At 37.3% G+C, this 20,277-nt stretch overlaps 1 protein-coding gene and 1 pseudogene across 1 annotated transcript in view; one reads left to right on the plus strand and one right to left on the minus strand.

Moving 5' to 3' along the window:
• The window catches only part of BRWD3 (bromodomain and WD repeat domain containing 3), a 115,412-nt gene that overhangs the window by 72,547 nt on the left and 22,588 nt on the right, over nucleotides 1-20,277 (minus strand). The window contains exons 3-7 of the mRNA XM_051967762.1: nucleotides 10,582-10,742; nucleotides 7,543-7,764; nucleotides 5,186-5,286; nucleotides 4,371-4,441; nucleotides 1,700-1,800 (exon numbers count right to left, since the gene is read on the minus strand). Of these exons, the coding sequence (XP_051823722.1) occupies nucleotides 1,700-1,800; nucleotides 4,371-4,441; nucleotides 5,186-5,286; nucleotides 7,543-7,764; nucleotides 10,582-10,665 (579 nt within the window). The 5' untranslated portion in view covers nucleotides 10,666-10,742. The remainder of the gene's footprint in view (nucleotides 1-1,699; nucleotides 1,801-4,370; nucleotides 4,442-5,185; nucleotides 5,287-7,542; nucleotides 7,765-10,581; nucleotides 10,743-20,277) is intronic.
• LOC127542302 (adenylate kinase isoenzyme 6-like) lies at nucleotides 17,851-18,348 on the plus strand (annotated as a pseudogene).

Below are 20,277 nucleotides of genomic sequence, written 5' to 3' on the forward strand. Positions count from 1 at the left end.
ACCATTTTTTTAAGCATATGTGTCTGGGTGATGGATTTACAGTGAGGTCTAAATAAAAAAATTGCTTTATTTTATCCTTACACTCCAGTCACTTAAAACAAAAATTTCAATTAAAAAGATACCTCAAAACTACATGTCTTTTCACAACTAGTAAATTTGCACAGCTACACTTATGCTGAATTTTTAATAAAAATACAGAATATTAATTTTTTCCTCAGCTTAAAAAAAAGTTAATACATTGTATTATTATATTATTTCTGTGATATTCAGAAGCATCCCTGACTGATCCTGTTCCAGACCGCCTTACGGTATGTTTCGGTACAGGATTTGGCCTTCTTTGTGAAGTCCAACAACAGCCGCTGATTTTGATCCGGGAGTGTGTTTCCTCTGACTTCTCTTCATTATTTTATGCTCTTCCACAAATGAAAATATGTTCATTTATGCTGTTCTACATCTTTCCCAAAGCCCATTTATTTTCTCACAAGTCTTTCCTGTATTACCCACCTTCAATTCTTTGCTCTCAATCCTTCAATATAACCCCAGCACAGGTATAGATTTAAAAATGGATCTTTTGCCTCTCCCAGCACAAATGAGTCGCTAACCTAACCCACTTGGGATAGTAGAGGAATCTGTTTAATAACCTAAGTTTCAAGATTTTGCTGCTGCACAATTATTAGTAGCTACCCCATGACTGGGTTATCAGTCTCAATATAGATTCTTAACCTAAGGAATCAACAAGTAGAAATATTCCCAACATCATGGGGGCCAAGGTTCAAGACAGAGGTCTATACTGCAGCTATTTTCTGAAACATGAATCAAATTCTGTATCCAAATGTATTTTTTTTTAATCCATGTTTCAGGCAAACTTTTATTAATGTACAAATACCATTCCAGAGGCTTCAATACTGATTGGAAATGAAAACATACAGAAACATAAAGCTGAGGACTTTTAATTTCTAAGCTTGTTAGGCATACAGTTTACAAAGCAGCAGCAGCAGCAGCAGCAGCATTCCCTCACAACAAGTTCCAGAGCCAGTAAGCATCTAGATTGTGGGAAGGTGACGTGTGGAAGGTGAACAGGGCAAGAACTGTGCTCTAGTGGCTCCACATTTCCTGAAAAAGCCACAGGGGAGTGAAGATAGCCAGAGAGAGAAAGGTGCCAGTCACCAGTGGCTGTCACCCCAAGCAAGCAGTTGTTCCCTATGTGAAAGGCTGTTATTGATAACTAAATGGGATTACTTTCGATTAAATCCTTGATGAATTTCTGAAAACAATCACTGAGATCAGCAAACTCAATTCCATGAAAGTAACTTTTTCTAAGACATACTTAATATTATGTCTTCTACTAAGCAAGTAGATTTTTAAAGGAACAAGTAGGATAACTACTAAATTTGGTTTCTTATTTTTTTAAAAAGATTTTCACAAAATTTTAATGTGGCTTTTAAAAGAAACAGTCATGTATGTTTTCGTTTCTTCCAATGTAGCTTGAAGGAGAATTTTTCATCAACATTTACAGAGATACTAAAGCCTAGAGGGTACTCTGAACTATCTTCATTTGTACAATGAGGCCTTGTGAAGGTAAAAAATCCCTCTAAATTATATAACACAGACATATATATTAAACAGGATACAAAAAACAGGAAAAAGAAATGAAACTAACTGCACGGAGGAAAACTGAAATTTCTCATTTCACTCTTACCGTATGTGACTCTAACTCAGCAATTTTTTCAGGGGACTCTGATCCCAAGTAATATATTCTAATCACATGGTCAGTGCTACCTGTAACAATGAACATGCCACCTAGAGGGGGGGAAAAATGAAAGGTGACCAAAAGAACTTAAATCTTTGAGATTAACGTTCAGGATAGTATGCTACATACTAATTTGAGTAAAATGCTATCAAGGTATATAAGATTCTCCCCTTACCGTCAAAGAAAAAATACTTTTTAAAGAAACAAAACCAAAAAGAATATTAAAACCCAAACAATACTGACAACCCAAAAGCAATATAAAAAGCTAAATCAATTATTCAACCAAAAACACAAAAAGCACACTGAAAACAGACAGTAACTTTAAAAAGCAGCCATAACCAAAACAAAGTCAATTCCTTAAAATTTATGTAAAAGCAATACATGAAATTAATTGTAAGTTAAATTCTATTGTAAAACTATCCACTGCATAGAAGACTCTCAATGGAAAATTTTTCTTATGTAGGTATTAGACTTTTAATACTAACAATACTTTAAAGCTCACCGAACAGCCATGCAAGATTTTAAATCATAACTGAACTTAAGGCCCACCACCCAGTTAAACAAATTTCCCAGAGATTCGATTTATCTTGGATGATTATATCTCTATAATAATGTCTCATTATCATTATGCAGCACATCTCCAGTTCTCTTGAGGCAACAGACTGGATGGTGTGCAAAAAAACATTTATGTATATTGTACCCAGCTCTCTTGGGGCTTTTGGCCAATCAAAATGCTTCGTTTTACTTCTTCCAAATAAAATACATGCAATATTGCAGAAAAAAATTAGGGCTAGAAGATAACTTATACATAACTTATGCATTCACAACTCCCAAAAAGAAAGCACCCAAGAGGATAATTTTATAAAGAAAAAAAAACAAAAACAAAAACAAAACAAAACAAAAAACAAAAACACCCCAGTCTATACACAATTTCTGTATCTATAAAAATATAATAAAAATAATAAAATAAAGAACTCTTAAGCAGCTATTTCCCATTCAAAAAATAAATTAATATGGAATTCAATTGAAGTGGCAGTCTTTTGATGCTACATATTCTGTCTATCATCTATCTAACATGTCAACTTGTCTTCCACAAGAACTGGCAGGGGAAGACACTGCAGTTTAGCCAAACATTCTGATTATATCAGACTTATTTATGTGTCATGATACTGTCCACCCAGAAGACTGCACTATAAAGTCCCTGAGGTAGGGACCACAAAATTTGTCATCTAGCTCAGTACCTTGCAGTAAGCATTGTAGTAAATATTTGTTAAATCGAATTGAAATAACTGAGGATGTGAAGGTGTGGAAAAGAATCATTCCTAAGCTCATTGCAGCAATGGGGAAATTTTGAATGAACTGCACAAAGAACAAAAGAGCGTGTATATGTGCACATGCATGTATGTAGAAGCCTGCAACTGGGAGACATGCCTAGGAGGGGGCAAGATTTTACCAAAAATAACAACACAAAGGATGATTAAATGGAAATTTTAAGATTCTGAAAACGCTTTAAATGTATCATCTCATTTGATCTTCACAATCCTTGAGATATGAGCTATTATTTTCCTTTTACAAATGAGGGAAATTAATCTGAAAAGGGTTAAGTGACTTGCCCATGTTAAGAAATTAATCACTAGATGAGTAGGGATTGGAACTCGGGCCTTTCTGAATCCAATTTCAAGATGTAAAATCAAACCTGTGTCATGTTCACATCATTGTCGATCAATTCTCAGTATCAGATGGTGATTTCCCAAATCAGTAGACTAGCGACTAAATTGGTTACTTCTCATTCATTCAACAAACATTAAATGCCTACTGTGTACAGAGCAACCACAATAAAAACAATAAAACTGTGGGTGTCTTCTAGGAATGTGCATACTTATGGAAATGGGAGGGGAGATAGGAAGAAGACAGGACAATTTCCCCATTAAAGGTAGAATCTGATTAGAGTTTTAAAGGAAGTTAAGCATGTGAGAAGCACATCCCAAGGCATGGGTGGGGAGAAGCACCTGGAGGCACAGCACAGGAAGCTAGAATGCTTCAGTAGGCTGCTTAAGACCAGGTCCCTACCCTCAAGGGCTTACAGTCTAAGAAGGGGATAAATACAAACACAGATAATCTTAACATTGAGTCAAAGTGGCAAACAAGGGCAAACCAAATGCCATCTTCACCAATCGAAATGCTATTCTTATATTTAATTGCATCTCCACCCAAAATTTGGAGGTAGAGAGTAAGAGATCAAACATAAATGAAGCTACACTTTTATTTGCTATTTGTTACCTGATCAAGTTTGGTAAAAACAGGAAGTGGACTAAAAGTTGAAAGAAATGAAGCTTGGGAACCCTCTTTAGGTTAATCCTTCATGTTCTTTCCCCAGTCTTGCATAGCAATTGTGTTTAAAAGACTAAACTGGCATTACATTTCACTTCTAGTCCCCAAACGTCTGTCATACCTAGATTAGGTAAGCATCCATTCATTAAACCTCAGAAAGTGTCAAAAGATAAATTTTGTTACCACATCACCAAAGAGGAAAACTGAAATCCATATGTGCAGGAATTTCCATAACAATTTAACTGTTTAGTGAAATAAGACCAACTTTAATATTTGTATATATACATACCAGAACTGAAGGAAGAACAAGAAATCTGAACCCCAGGCCTGGATCTCTCTGTAAATTTCAGTGGACGGTCCCTAAAAGCACAAGAATTTGCTGTCATTATCTTCTAACAATTTTCAAGAGAACAATCATCACTGAACCAGGAGCTCAACACACTGATGTAAGGCTGATCTAAGGCTTCTGTTGCGGTATATCCAAGTCTTAAGATGTCATTCTCTAAATGCAAAGTCCGGCATCAAAATGCTTTAGTTAAATGCACCAGGAAAATGGTAGTTGGGATTCTCACGAAGATGTCCAAATAGACTTTTCAAGGTTTATAATCCATCAGGTATTACCCATAATCGTAATAATACTAGTTCACATTTATATAGCACTTAAAGGTTTGTAAAAGAGCTTTTTGATCCTCACCACTAGAAGTCAGGTGCTATTATTAGCCCCATTTTACAGAGGAAAATAGAATTAAGTCACACAGCTAACATATGTCTGAGGATAGGTCTCAACTGGATAAGCAGATCCAGGATTCTCCCTACTGTGCCACCACAATGAATTTCACTCAATTTGGCATGTTACTTAACAATTTGATTACAATTACTCTACTATTCCAAATGGACAAATTCTGTATACCACAGCAAATAATCTCTTATTTTTTTACTTATTAATAAGGAGTCTTATTCTAAAACTTGCCACATAGATAAACTGAATCAATAAATGTATCTCCCTTTCAATCTCAGCTAAAGAATCTCTCAACCCAGAACATTTTTTTTAAAGTAGCTTTTTTTTTTTTTTTGAGGAAGCTGCTCAAGCCCACCCCGGCTTACTTGAATTTCATTGTGTTCACATGCCACTGCCAGAAGCAAATTGTTCCATCAGCACCAGTTGAAGTGAGGTAACGGGTTGTTCCTTTCCTTGCTGGGCAAAACTATAGAGGAAAGCATCCCAAAATTATTATTTTCAAGCCTACATTGTTTCAAACCTTTAAATAACTATTCATTTCAATCAATATACTTTAAAAAGTTACCTATGGTACCAAGTTTAGCTCTCACACGGATCAATTAGTAACTTGTTTATGAAAAAATTGTTAAGAAAACCAGTAAAGAAATTAAACAAATTCAATTTAAAACAGGTTTGTTCCACAAAAAACCATGAAGACTCTCAATTTTGTCATCTGTAAAACAGGGGTGATTCTTTTAGAGGATCATAACTTGGATCAATCTAAAATACACATTTTTGCATTTACAATAAAATAAGCTAAAAAAAGAACTCAGTATCAATGTGGTAAATCATATACATGTAAAACTCCATGAAAAATCTATTTTTTTCAATTTCAGCAGTCTTCAAGCCAAGATGGATGGCAGAACAGAGGTAGGCCAAGCTTTAAAAGACATCCTGCGGAAAAAATATAAAATTTCAACCATACCTAAAGTAAGGATCACAAAACCCAAAGAAAAACTATAATAACCAATTCATTTCATTATAGAATTGTAGGAAAAGTCAGTCAGAAACCTATAAGCAAGAGGAAAAGAAGGCACCAGCAAAGCCAGTGCTGGTACAAACAAATCTATAATCTCCCAGTGGGACCAGAGATACTGATAATCATACAAGGGTCTGCGCTTCCAAAATGAAATTTTTCAAAGGGCAAAATATTCAGAGTGCACAAGCAGGAAGAACTTAACTTATCCTACCTATATAGTCTGCTCCCCTTGCCCCTCATCAAAGGGTAGGGGGGGGAGGAAATGGACCCTCAAAGATGACTTCCTATCATTTCTGACGAAAAGAACAAAGCTAAGTAGAAATTCTGAAATTCAAACATTAGTCAAGAGAAATCCATAAAGGTATATTCATTGGGAGGAGCTCCGATAAGGTTGCAATATTGCCAATCTAATGGAGAGGGAAGAAATGTGTTTCCCCCCAGAACCTTAATGTTTTCAAAAGGTACTGACAGAATTAAGAGAGATAAAAGACCTGGAGGGAGAACAATTCTATTGGGAGAATATGAAGAGAAAAGAGAGAAGGGAGTTTCAAAGAAATACTGATGCAGCGAACAGGGAGAAGAACTTATTCTTCCTAATTGGGGAGTCAGAAGCAGAATATAACAAATGGAGAAATGGCTGGGGAAAAGGGACAAACCTGACTCCTATTTATCTGAAACAGACAAAAGGGGGTTAAATACACACACAGTGTTTTGTGCAGAAATACAACCAACTCAACAGTGAAATAAGCAAGGCTAGAGAGCAGGGAGGTTAAGAGGGAGTTTAATACTGAGGAATGAATAGCCACATGCAAAACAAACTTCCTGATCCTGAAAGGGGGATTAAAAGGGAAAAAGAAAAGAAAGTGCCCATCAATTGGGAAATGAAAAGGGCAGTAACTATTCATCTTCCAAATTAAAAATGCACAGATTCTTTTTATTTCCATATAAAAACCTTTTAATTCCCAAGAAGCCAATAAAAGCCAGTATGTGCCCAATTCTGCATGAATTCATGGGGTGGGATGTCCCACAAATAACTAGTTGAGCTCAAATTAACAGAAGGATGAAAAGATGCACCAAGTTCTCCATCCAGAGCATGGTGGCCCAAGAGTTCATTTCAAAAGGCTCCCCGCTGCCCTTCTGCTCACAACACAGAAGAAAAGTACAAGCCGATTCAGTGGTTTGGCCAAAAAGCTCACTGAGAAGTCTCCAAGACAGTAGAAGTGGAAGAAGTGTTCCCCTGGCCAACATTTCAAGGAGATCCAAACTGCAACTTCAACCAAGCTCATGTGAAAAAGGGTAGTAAGTTGGTGGTCAAATGTCTCCATGACCAAAGTGCTTAGCAAAGAGCTTGCAACAACATCTTACTCACCAAACGTGAAGCCCTGTACATATGGAAGCAAATCAAAACCTGTTTCTATTCTCCCAAGGTTTTCTGTAGTGCTCAAGGCACTAAAATCTTTGACCTTCCCAAACTGCTGAAAAGCACCCTTTTCAAAAAAACACTTCTGGGTCAGCCTTTCCAAAGAAAAAAGGATCTCTTTGATAACACAGCATTTCTTCCTTCCCTTTCCCTTCCCCTTCAACAAGAAATAGCTGGGCAGCACTTCTACTCCCTTGCTGACCATATCCCACCCCTTGCTCTTGCTCTTCCCCTTCCCGCAGCCAAACATAGGGATGATGGGAAGTTTTCTTTCTTTTTCTCACCTGTAAGGAAGTAATAGAAGCTGAATGTCCCAGAAGGACCGCAACTGGCGCACAGGTTTGAACACACCATACTCTGATCACTTTGTCACAGCTACCAGCAGCAAGAAGTGTATTTTCATAGTTGATGGCCATGTCGGAAATTTCGGCAGAATGCCCTCGTAGTGTAGAGAGGAGGCGCCCATCATCAGTAGCCCAGATTTTTACCAAACAGTCATCTGAACCCTGGAATTACATGGACACAGAAATGACATCACAGAAGTTAAGAAGAAAGTTAATGGAAGTAAGAGGAGAGTTGCATCCATTTCTAGGCTTGAAGCACTTCTCACTCAAGCCTTTCAGGCGGTAAGTCACATAGGATTCTTATGAGAATGAGAAACTGACTATATAGGCCTCTAGTAAATCCTGGTGAGGAGATGCCAACATGACTCATTCTAGGCCAGTGTCTTTCCACCGTACCATGTTGGGAGTCCCCAAGCATTACAGTTTTACTCTATCTCCCCCACAACATCTAGAGCAGCATTTTGTTGTTGTCATAGTCAAAAACTAGAAACAAAGTAGGTTTCCATTAACTGGAGATTAACTGAGTCAATAATGACAGCATACAAATGGAAGCAAGTATTACTGTGTTATAAGAAATAATGAAAACAAAGAAACCTGAGAAAATGTTCATCAAATGACAGCTAGTGAAGTGAGAAGAATCAGAGACTAGAAATCAGTATGGTAGAAAGATCTAGGTCTGGTGTAGAACATTCTGGGTCAAAATTAACAATAACAGGATCGGGGCTGCCTGCTGACTCAGAAAACCACAAATTAACATGAACTACTATATTTTATGGTATTTTTATTTATGGTGTTAAACATTTCCCAATGACATTTTAATCTGGCTCAGCAAAACTTGGCAGGAAGTTAGAAACTCTGGCACTGAAGACCTGAATACAAATCCCAGTAACTTATTTGGACAAGGTACAACCCTTAGAACTCATTTAATTTCTCTATACTTCCAGTTTCTTCATTGAAAGGACTGTGAATGGATGGTCCAGAGTCCCTTCCAACTTTCAAACTATAATTCTAAACAGCTCATATTTCCAGGCTAATTACCCCTCACTCCTCACCACCCAAACTATGTTCCACTCAACTGGCCTCCTCACTGTTCTCCAAATTCACCCTCTGCCTCGTGCCAGTCAGCCTGCAGAGAAACCTCCCCTTTAGATGCCCTAACTCCCTATAAGTCTCAGCTGACTATTACCTCTTGATGAATCTCTTCTGTTTGCATATCCTCCCTAACAACTTTTTATTTGTTTGACATCTAAATTCTGTATGGACTTATATAGAGGGACTATTCTGGACTAATACACAATGAACAGAACCAAGAGCAAAAAATAAATGACTAGAATTGACTGAAATAAAAATACTGCAAAAGTAATAGTAACAAACACATAATCCGATACCTTTTCTCTCTCTCAGGATGTTGATAGGGTTGCTGTTTTGATTACTTAACTATTTTTAACTTAAACAAAAGACTCAATGGGGTAAGGAGCGCCTATATGTAAATCAGTGGGAAATGAAGAAAACTTTTAGTTGAAAAAATATATAGGCCAGGCCTCCTTCAATTCTTCTGCACTTTTCATAAATCCACTAGTCAGCCCAAAAAGTAGGCACCAAGCTGCTTGAAGAATCCAAGAAGGCCACCTGTGACCTCCTCAAACAATCCATTCTCTTTTGGAAGAGCTCTGAATGCCAACATTTCAGTACACTTGGCTTAAATGAGCCATGCCTCTCCAAGGACAAACAGAACAGGTTTAATCCCTTCTTCCTCATTGCAGCCTTTCAAATACTTAAGAGACAGCTAGTGGGTCCCTTTCAAATTTTCTGTAATAACTTCAGATCAACTGAAACACATATCCTGATATATGCTCTTTATTACTAATTTCAAGTTTGACTATCCAGGTATAAGGAGCATATAGATGTAGATTAAGAAAAACTGGTCAGCAACATTAAAAAAAAACACAACCAGAAATGCATTTAAGAAAATTTGTTAAACATTAACCTTTTCATCATAAAATTTTAAGGGTTTTAAATTTTAAATTTTTAAATTTTCAAATTTTAAATTTTAAGGGTTTTATTCAAGGTTTTAAATTAAGAAAAAAGCATGAAGTGTTACTACTGGGCTTATATACCAAAGAGAGCTTAAAGGAGGAAAAGGGACCTGTATGTGCAAGAATGTTTGTGGCAGCCCTCTTGGTAGTGGCCAGAAACTGGAAACTGAGTGGATGCCTATCACTCGGAGAATGGCTGAATAAATTGTGGCATATGAATATTATGGAATATTATTGTTCTGTAAGAAATGACCAGCAGGAGGATTTCAGGAAGGCCTGGAGAGACTTACATGAACTAATGCTGAATGAAATGAGCAGGACCAGAAGATCATGAGATACTTTAACAACAATACTATATGATGATCAATTCTGATGGACGTGGCCCTCTTCAACAATGAGATGAACCAAATCAGGTCCAATGGAGCAGTAATGAACTGAACCAGCTACACTCAGGGAAAGAACTCTGGGAGCTGACTAGGAACCACTACATAGAATTCCCAATCCCTCTATTTTTATCCGCCTGCATTTTTGATTTCCTTCACGGGCTAATTGTACACTATTTCAAAGTCCGATTCTTTTTGTACAGCAAAATAACTGTTTGGACATGTATACATATATTGTATTTAACATACACTTTAACATATTTAACATGTATTGGTCAATCTGCCATCTGGGGGGGGGGGGGGGAAGGAGGGGGAAAATTCAAACAAAAGGTTTTGCAATTGTCAATGTTGAAAAATTACCCATGCATATATCTTATAAATAAAAAAAGACTAAAGCATGATATGAAGAATGAGAGGCTATCAAAGTGAGTTTCCACTGATATCTTTTTCTTTATTCAAAATCCTTACTGAAGGAACATGGCGCTTATGAAAATGCATTTGCATGAAATCTCCCTTCATGACGAATTCTGAATATGACATGGTATAAATTTTAAACTCACTGTGAAAATTCTTCTCCCACTTCGGTCAAATGCTACGCAGTAGACAGAGGATAAGTGACCCAGAATTCTCTTATGCATCTTCATTTGTTGGTAAGAAGATGAAGGGAATATATGGCTGAAGCGACCACATCCGGTTAACTGTCTGGCTGAAGTGATTGTTACTGGAAAAACAAATAGGATATAGCTTTTAAATCTATCTCATGATATTGTAGTGAAATGAGATTAGGAATACCTATGAGAAACATTGACAAAATGGGATACACAACGCACAACACCTTATCTCACCCAGCGGTAGGTCCAAAAGTGCCTTTCAAATGTTAGAAATCAACAATCTGAAGGTCACTTTTGGTTCCCACTTCAAAAACCAAATTCCACTGTTTCCACATTTTCTTTTCTCACATTTCTTTTTCCAGCATAGTACAGCACATGGACAACTTCAAGTATACAAACTACTCTAAAAAAGGCCATCTCCAGTTGCCCTGTTTTAAATCTTGCCAATGGACCTGGATGCCTCCAGAGAAGAAAGTATGGCTAGTGACTTCACACAGCCTTCCCTTACTTAACTCCAACTTACCTGCACATCATGGCATCACCTCCCTGATGTCATAGTCCTTTTCAAAAACAAAGAACAAACAACAACAGCCCTAACTTGTAGGACTTTTAGAATCTATTAGAGCAGCACAGACATAAAATAAGAAATAATCTCTTCTGCACATTCCTGTGGGTCCTTAAACATTTAATAACTAGGGTTCTACTATCTTTCCAATAGTGGATCTATTTTATCATCTCGGCTGACACTGGCAAAATACTTCCCTTCTCTGGCTGTCAGATTCCTCATTTCCAAAATGAGGTGTAGTGTTATCCAGCAATCAGGAGATAGGTGAACAAAATGTGATATACAAACATATTCAAATATTAAGCTAGAAGAAGTGAGAAAAATTAAGTAAAAGTAAAACAAATCATTGCCAAAAGGGATTATGAAACCCCATTGTACTGACTGCAGACAAAAACATACAATAGTTAACAGAAAACATAGGAAAGAAAGCTTAAAGTGAGATGCATCAAACTGAAAATAAAGGGTACCTGTTACTTGTTAAAGAAAAATTATCATTTTTGATTTTAACCAAAGTGGAGCGTCGTAAACAAATTCTTGAAATGTTTTAATCATGTATGAGTCTGGTTCTATTTTTCTTAATGGTTATGGATTATGAATGAAGAATGAATATACCAGATTATTATCCCGGGCTCCTTCCAAAGCTCCACTTTCGTAGCTGTGCTGGAAGGGGCAAGGCCCCTCTCACTCGGTGGTCCCTCAAGTAAGAGGGGCCTTGCCTCTTCCAGCACTAAATATATCCACTTTGGGGCTTTCCCCCAAATAGCTGGCTAGCTGTGCAATCATATACTTCAGTAATCTAACAAATTCTTCTCTGGCGCTGACCCAGAAGCCCTCGTCCCCCAGACTTTGATACAGGCTCTTCTAGGGATGCAAGATCAGAAAAAGTACAGTGACCAAAGTCCAGGTGACAGGACAGCACAGTGCACACTCTAAGGAAAGCTTGGAGGTACTGACTGTTCAATTCTATGTGCTATGTTTTAGGATGAACACTGACGACCCAGATGACATCCAGGAGAGTGGAGAGACAAGATATGTCATCACATGAGCAAGAGCAGCAGGAACAGAGGAAAGAAGACCTTTAGGGCAAACATAAGGCCTGTCTTCAATTTCTGGAGGAGTCTTTTCCGATTCAGTCCTTGAGATCAGCAATAATACCAACAGAAGAAATATCAATGAGGTAGATTTGGGGAACATGACAAAGCACCTCCTAACAAATTAGGAGACTCAAAATTGAAATGGTATGAACAGGCTAGATACCCTTTGAATGGAGATCTTATAGAGCAAAAGCTTTTTAAACTGCGGATCTCGAACCCATGTGGGGATGCATAAGCGAACTTGGAGGTTGCAAAGAATATGGCAGTAGGAAAAGGTTTCTGAATACAACAATCAGACATTAATTCAAAATCCAACACTTAATAAATCCGAGGCGTTCCTGGCAGTGATAGCCCATGTTGCATCACTGTAGCCCCAGTTCGAAACACACAACATGTGCACTTCGCCAGAAACCCCTCAACTCAGATTCAAGACAGATTCATGCCAAAATTTCTCCGGAGAAAAAGGATCACAAGTGGAGAAATTTTAAGAAGGAAGGCCTGTTGTAGAGAAGCTTAGAAGGGGAAGCTAGATGATGCAATCAAGAGAGCATCAGCCCTAGAATCAGGAAGACCTGAGTTCAGATTCTACCTCAGACACTAAACACTTCCTACCTGTGTGACCACAGGCAACTCACTTAACCCCAACTGCCTTACAAAAAAAAAAAAAAAAAAAAAACTGAGAAGTTTAGAGGGGTTCCTTTGGATTAAGGACTTCTAAATGAATTGGATTAAGATCTTCTAAATTCGCTGATAACTGCTCAACTCCAGGAGGCAAAGTGTTTCCATTCTAAACCAAAATAGCCTAAATAGTCTCCTCATTTGTAAAAGAATCATCCCCTGGCTCTTTATAACTCAGTATTCACTAACCAAAAAAACAAACTGGACAACCAACCACTCCCCCATTAGACTTTGAGAAGGAACAGACTTTTGCCCCTTTTTGTAACCTGAGCACTTAGCACTGTGCCTGGCACGTACTACGTGCTTAACAAGTGTTTACTGATAGACCGGAACCAACCCTATGGCCGCCTATCTGCAGGTTGGAGCTCCCCATGAACGTGGCCCTTAATTTTAGGAGGCATGATAGGACTCCATGACACAGAGAAATTCCCCGAGGCCTTCCTTATAAAATTTAAAAGAATTAAAACACTATTAATATTTCAAACTAAATTCCCTCAACTCATAGTCATCTCAAGCTGAAAAAACATTTTGTCACACAGTGTAAAAAATATAGTATTACTTATGATAGGTAACAATTATAGAGATTATGACATAGCAGACATCATCCAGAGTATTTTACAATGATTATCTCATTTGGATTGTCACAACAATCTTGGAAGATAGGTGCTATTATTTATATCCATTTTGCAGATGAGGAAACTAAAGCAAATAGGAGTGAAGTGACTCGTCCAGGACCACACACCTGGCAAGTATCTGGGGCTGAAGTTTTTCCTAAATCCAGGCCCAGCACTCTCTCCACTCTACCGTCTAGTTGTCCAACTCCAAACCTGACTTAGAAGTACAATTATTTCTGTCTCATATAAGGGAAATTGATGGCAAGATTATGGTCCTAGTTAAACCATAAACACTTGTCATAATCAAAATTATAAATTAATCAACTTTTCAATTTGGTTCTTCTCAGTGGTTCAGCGATCTAAGGTAATCCCAATAAGCCATGGATAGAAAACACTACCTGCATCCAGAAAGAGAACTATGGAAATTGAATATAAATCAACACATGCTATGTTCACTTTCTTTTTCCTGGATTCGCCTCTCCCCTCCCCCTTCCTCGAGTGGTTTTTCCCTTTTGTTGTGATTTTTCTCTTCCAACATGATATATAAAGCAATATGTATTTTTAAAAATTAAATTAAAGGCAGCTAGGTGATACAGTGGGTAGAACACCAGCCCTGAAGTCAGGAGGACGCTGAGCTCAAACCTGGCCTCAGACACTTAATACACTTAGCTGTGTGATCCTGGGCAAGTCAATCCCAATCACCTCAGGAAAAATAAATAAATAAATAAATGGTGGGGGGTGTGAATTAAATTAAGACTTTAAAATAAATTAATTTTTAAAAAACCAAGCTAATCAACTTTCCAACAGAGAAACAGTAAGACTTAGCAGCCCTTACTAAGTTCAGAAGTTCCAGTCTCCAGGTCCAGATAAACTACATTCTGGGATAATGAGAGAATAAGCAGGTATGACTAGTGAGGCTCTCACAGAGATTAGAGCACCTATGAAAAAGTAGTGAGTGCCAGAGAATTAGAGAAGAGGGAAAATGTTATCTAAATTTTCAAAAAATGTAAGCTCAGGTGGTATATAAGGTATAGGCTAAGAAATTTGCTCCACATTCTTGGCAAATTCCCCCAATGTATTAATTACTGAACTATTCTAATGAAAAGCTATGCAGAAAGGAGAGAGTGATCAGAGATGGTTAAAAAAATTCTATGTCATACCAGACTAACCTTAATCTTTTCTTTTTTTTTTTTTAAACAACAGTTCTGAGCTTGGGAACTTTCCTGAGCAAGGGGACCACGCTCTTACAGACAGAAGTGAGTTCAAAGAGTCATACACAATGAAGCAATGTGACTCTGGGAGTTACTGGACCTCCTCATACCAAGTTTCCTTACCAAACAAAATGAAGATAGTAATAGCATTAAATCTCTAGGGTTTTTGTAAGGGTCAAATGAATTAATATGTAAAATGCTTTGAAAAGTCTGTGGGCTGTCACTATCATTAAGATTCAGACACCTCAACTTGGGAGGGAAGTTTCCAAAACTAAGCCCAGGCTGTGTTGAGATCTCCACTGTCTGCTGAGGCTCAATTCCAGTAGGCCAGACATGTGTCATGAATTATTTGGCCAAAAAAACCCATCAACTATACAAGAGTATAAAATGCCCTTCAATTCTGTCTGGAGCCAGCCGTTTCTTCACTGAAAATGGCAGAGTGCCAAGAAAGGGCCAAAGTGTGCCAAGAATATCAGTTTTACACTGGTTACTGGTATTCTAACTAGGAGATCCTTATCTCATCACAGAGTGGACATAATGCAGGAGCAAATGAATCCTCGCAACCCTGACATCCGTGCTATAAATGAAACTCGAAAACAAAAGAAAGTTATAGCTAAAGTGAAAGACGATTCATAACTTCTCCTTAGAGAGAAAAAGAAGGGATTTGATGGAGTAGATTTTATCGTGTAACCGTATCATTTTATACAGCATTTAAGCAATGATGCCTGATAAGCATTTACAGGAAGATCACTGCAGCTCATAGACCAACATCTGGTGCCAAGCTGAAGATTAGGAAGGGAAATTCTACAAGGACCTGATAAGATCTGTCTCCAAAGCGAATTGACAAGAACTTTAATACCCAGGGATTTCAACGAAAAGGGGGAAACAAAAGGCAGATCAGTGAAAAATATGTTAGAAATCATCATATCATAATAGGAAAGGAGAACTCAAGTTGTTAGCTGCACAGAAGCCCTACACTTAAAAGATTATAGGTAATATTTTCTTTAAGAAAAGGCACAATATTGTAAAAAGAGAGAGAAAATGAATGACAATATCAAAATGAAGTTGAAATGCAGTGGAAAGGTAACTTCTTAACCCAGAGAAAGTTATCTTGCTTAATTAGCAGATTTGTGGGGTTTTTGGGTGGTGGTAGTAAGGGGCAGAGTAGGAGAATGTCTGGAAATGACTGATATTTTTTAAAAATAATAAAAGATGTATGAGGTCTTGGACTTGACAAGCTTCAAACACCACCAAAAAAAAATTGACAAAAAATTCTATTTTGACAGGAAGCAACTAGTTATAATTGTAGAAGCCGATTTTGAATCAGTTATGGGGTTACAGTCACTTCGGAGAGAAGCATTTGAGAAAAGATCATTATTGAAACCAAACTAGGAAAGTAAGGAGGAGGAAAAAAATGACTTATAATCACTCCAATCTGGTCAATTTTTTTTTGAAGCAATATCAAAAACTAGGAAATGGACAAAAGAGACATCAACACCGGCTAGACATTTCTTAAGGAAGTATGACCATGTACGCCAACCATCTACAACAAAGAATCTAGGAAACAAAAAAGCTTGATCACCTTGGCAAGTGGAGAAAGAAAGCAGCCAAACTATTTACGTAATTGTGCAGGACATGGTAGAACTACGTGAACAGTACAATCTCATAAAATAGCAAGCAAGAAGCAGTCCAGATTCAAACAAGCTTGACAAGAAATCCATCTCAATAAAATCATTCCAAGTGTATTTAAGGATGAAGTTGGAAGAATAACAAACCACAAAAGAGAAATGATCTGTAAAGATTTCTTATGCCTTTCCTTTAACAATCATAAGACAGCCACAACATTCGTAAAGCAATATTAAAGTCCCCAAAATGCTTGATGAGGAAGTTCAAGTTGCACTTCAAAAAGAAAAAGGAAAGAACAGCCCCGAGTATACAAAGAGAACACCAAGGCCGCTAACAGTTCTGAGACTTATAAAAAGACAGGTGGATTTAGGCATATAACAAAGGCATAGAAAAAAATCCCATATCTAACCATTTTCATGAGAATAATATCCATACTCATGATCAAGAGCATCTTTGATTAAGGCATAGTAAGAGAACTGATAGGCTTTTGCAAATAGTACCGGACGGACAACATCTTTATAGTCACAACAGACTTGAAAGACATAAAGAATACAAGATCTCCTTGTGTTTATTATTAATGACAAGAAAGCATGTGATTCAATGGAACAGAGACTCTTCTCCAATAAAATTTCATCAGAGGCATAACCAGAAAAGGCAGAGGTAAAAAGCAAAGGAAAATGGAGAAAATGTATACTTCACTGCTCTCTACACAGTGCCAAAATATTGAAATAAATGAGAACCTTTACACATTGAGCAGATCTCTTGTGGCATATTTATAGGTAGGCATGGATGTTTTGCCAATTGCCACTACTTCAGGGAGTATTCATATTGATGATACCAAAAACATACAATACTACTAGCCTGGGAGGTCAGTAGATGCCTATTTGCGATATGCATTTGTTAAAATCTCTTAAAGGCTTTGGTGGAAAAGAAAGATGTTGGTTATAGTTAGATGCAGAAATGGATGAAATAGTCATCATTAGGATAACAACAGAATTGCCATCCCCCCCTTTCCAAAACCTAGTTTCCTTTTAAACTTGCTTATTTTTGGTGAAGTCACCAGCATTCTTTGAATCACCCAGATACAACTTCAAGGGCGTCCTTAACGCCACACACTCACCTCACAGAACTAATCAGTGACCAAATTTTGTTGATTCTACATTCAGCAGGGCTAGTATCCAAAGAACACTACAGCTGAACTCTTCCTTCCCTTAAAAGACCACATTTGTTCAGGTCTAGGTGCATATTTTTAAAATACCTTGAAAAGCTAGAGTGGGTGCACAGTTGGCAAGTGTCATCTCAGGACTGGCTGAGGGAATTGAAGCTGACTCAGAGGAAGACTGATGAGGGAATCTGAAATCTGTCTTCAAATAGATAAAGGACTCTCATGGAGAGCAGGTAACTGGGGCAAAGCTGGCTCCAAAGCAACCATGGGTCTTCCCAATATCCTGCTCATGGGTACACCAGGGGTTGGAAAGACCACTCTTAAGTAAAGAGCTCGCATCAAGAATGGGACTGACATATGGTAACGTGGGAGATTTAGCACAAGAAAGACAGTTATATGGTAGATTTGATGAAGAATATGAAATAGCCTGGTTTGAATGAAGACAGAATAGTTGATAAGTTAGAAAATAAAATGAAAGGTGTGACTTCTTCCATGAATGATGGTTTGCTATAGTTTTTGTGCTTGAAACACATAATTTTGTTCTTTATACAAGACTTAAAAAAAGAGGGGATATGGTGTAAAAAAAAAAAAAACTATAGAACAACATTAAGCATGAAAATTTCCAAATTTTTTATGAGAAGCCATGGCCTCCTACAAATATGAAATAGTATACCAGATGCCCAGTAATGTACCAGAAGAACTAGAAAGTAATTCAGATCAGATAATGAAATGGATTGAACAATAGATAAGAAGTAATAATTGAACTTTGAGGGTGAAGCATAGACTTTCAAGGCTTTCCACATGATAGTTAAAGATTTTCTTGATTTCTCCCTCTCCATGCAATAGAAATTAAGACAACATACACCAAATTTTACTATTCAAGATTGTGCTGTGGAAGTTGAACAGATGGACAATATCTAAGATTGAGTTACATCTAAATTAAATTTTTTTTTCTCCATAAGAAAACAGAAAACTCTCAAACACGCTGAATAAGGTACTAAGGACTTTAGTTTAGGAATATCCAGCATTCTCATTTATTTTGCTTAACCGCTAAAGAATAAGCAAATTTGAGAAAATAGGTAAAAGTCTTTAATACTTGACACAAAAAAAGAAAAGGAAGGCTAAGAAGAAATGCTGACTTATAAATATGAGCCTAAGGATAAAGCTATAAACATTAAATATATATATATGAAGGACTGTTATGTGGAAGACTTGTTTTTCTTGACCTCAGAGGACATAAATAAGAGTAACAGAATCCACAAGGTTTAAAAAAAAGGAAGGTACCAAAGTAGAATGGAGCACCCTGAGGAGTTCTATTCAAGCTGTGTTTGGATGAATTGTAAGATTTGCTATGTAGATTAAGTTAGGTTTAGCTACTCACTGATCTACATAGGACTTGGACTACTTGGCACTGCAGTAGATAAATAAGGGCACCAGGTCTGGAGTCGGGAAGACAAGAGATTACTGAACCAGAGAAGGAAATGGCAAAGAATTCTAGTATCTTTACCAAGAAGAGCCCAAATGGAGTCATGAAGAGTTGAACGTGACTAAAACGACAAAACACCACCAACTGAACTACAATAATCAGCTGAACTAGATAGTCTAGCTTTCAAGCAAAATAAGAGCCACTGACAAGTTCATGTTGACAATAAGGAGAGTGAAGACTTTTTAAAATAAAAGAAATAAATAGAAAGCTTTTGAATTTTTGAGGGAAAATATTAACAAAAAAAGCTAACAATTGGATGGCACAGTAGATAGAGCACAAGTCCTGAAATCAGGACTTGAGTTCAAATCTGGTCTGACACTTAACAAACACTTCCTAGCTGTGTGACTCTGGGCAAGTCATTGCCTCAGGGGAGAAAAAAAAGCTAACTATTTGTGTAATATTGGAATTTTGAAATACCTAATTTTCCCCCCTCCTTTACCAGTAACCCTCCCCTTCCTAACTCAAATAGCAATTGTCTCTAGGTAGTCAACCCACTGTGATGAGGCTCTTCATTTAGCTAGGCTGGCTCTAGATTACTAAGTCACCCTTAAAACTTTCTTTAAAAAAAAAAATGCTCTGGTAGAATTTGTATTTTGCTGACATAACCTGTAAGAATACAGGATCATCATGCATATCCTTTGATCTAGCAATACTGCTACTAGATCTGTATCCCAAGAAGTAAAAAAAAAAAAAAACCCATAAAGGAACAGGACCTATGGACAAAACATTACTAGGAGCTCTTTTCTGGGGACAAAGAACTGGAAATGGAGGGGATGCCCATCAACTGGGGAATGACTGAACAAATTGTGATATGTGATTATGATGGAATACTATTGTACCAGAAGTAATGATGAGCAGAATGTTCTCAGAAAAATCTAGAAAGGCTTCCATGAACTGATGCAAAGTGAAATGTACTGTGTATAAAGTAACAGCAATATTATAAAATAATCAGCTATGAGTAACTTTGCTATTCTCAGCAGTACAATGATCCAAGACAACTCTGAAGGACTTAGGATAAAAAACACTGAATAAAGTGGAGAGAAAAATCACTCTCCTTGAGGGCCACAGAGCCTTCCAACAGATGGACACACCACCTTTGTTATTAAGGTCACCACCTTGAAGTCACTTTGAATTCTACTTAACTCTAGCTACCCAGTGTAGCTATGTTTATAGAAGTATATTTGGGACCAAGAGGGATTAATTTCT

The sequence above is a fragment of the Antechinus flavipes genome, chromosome X, assembly GCF_016432865.1.
Source record: "Antechinus flavipes isolate AdamAnt ecotype Samford, QLD, Australia chromosome X, AdamAnt_v2, whole genome shotgun sequence".
Taxonomy (NCBI): Eukaryota; Metazoa; Chordata; class Mammalia; order Dasyuromorphia; family Dasyuridae; genus Antechinus; species Antechinus flavipes.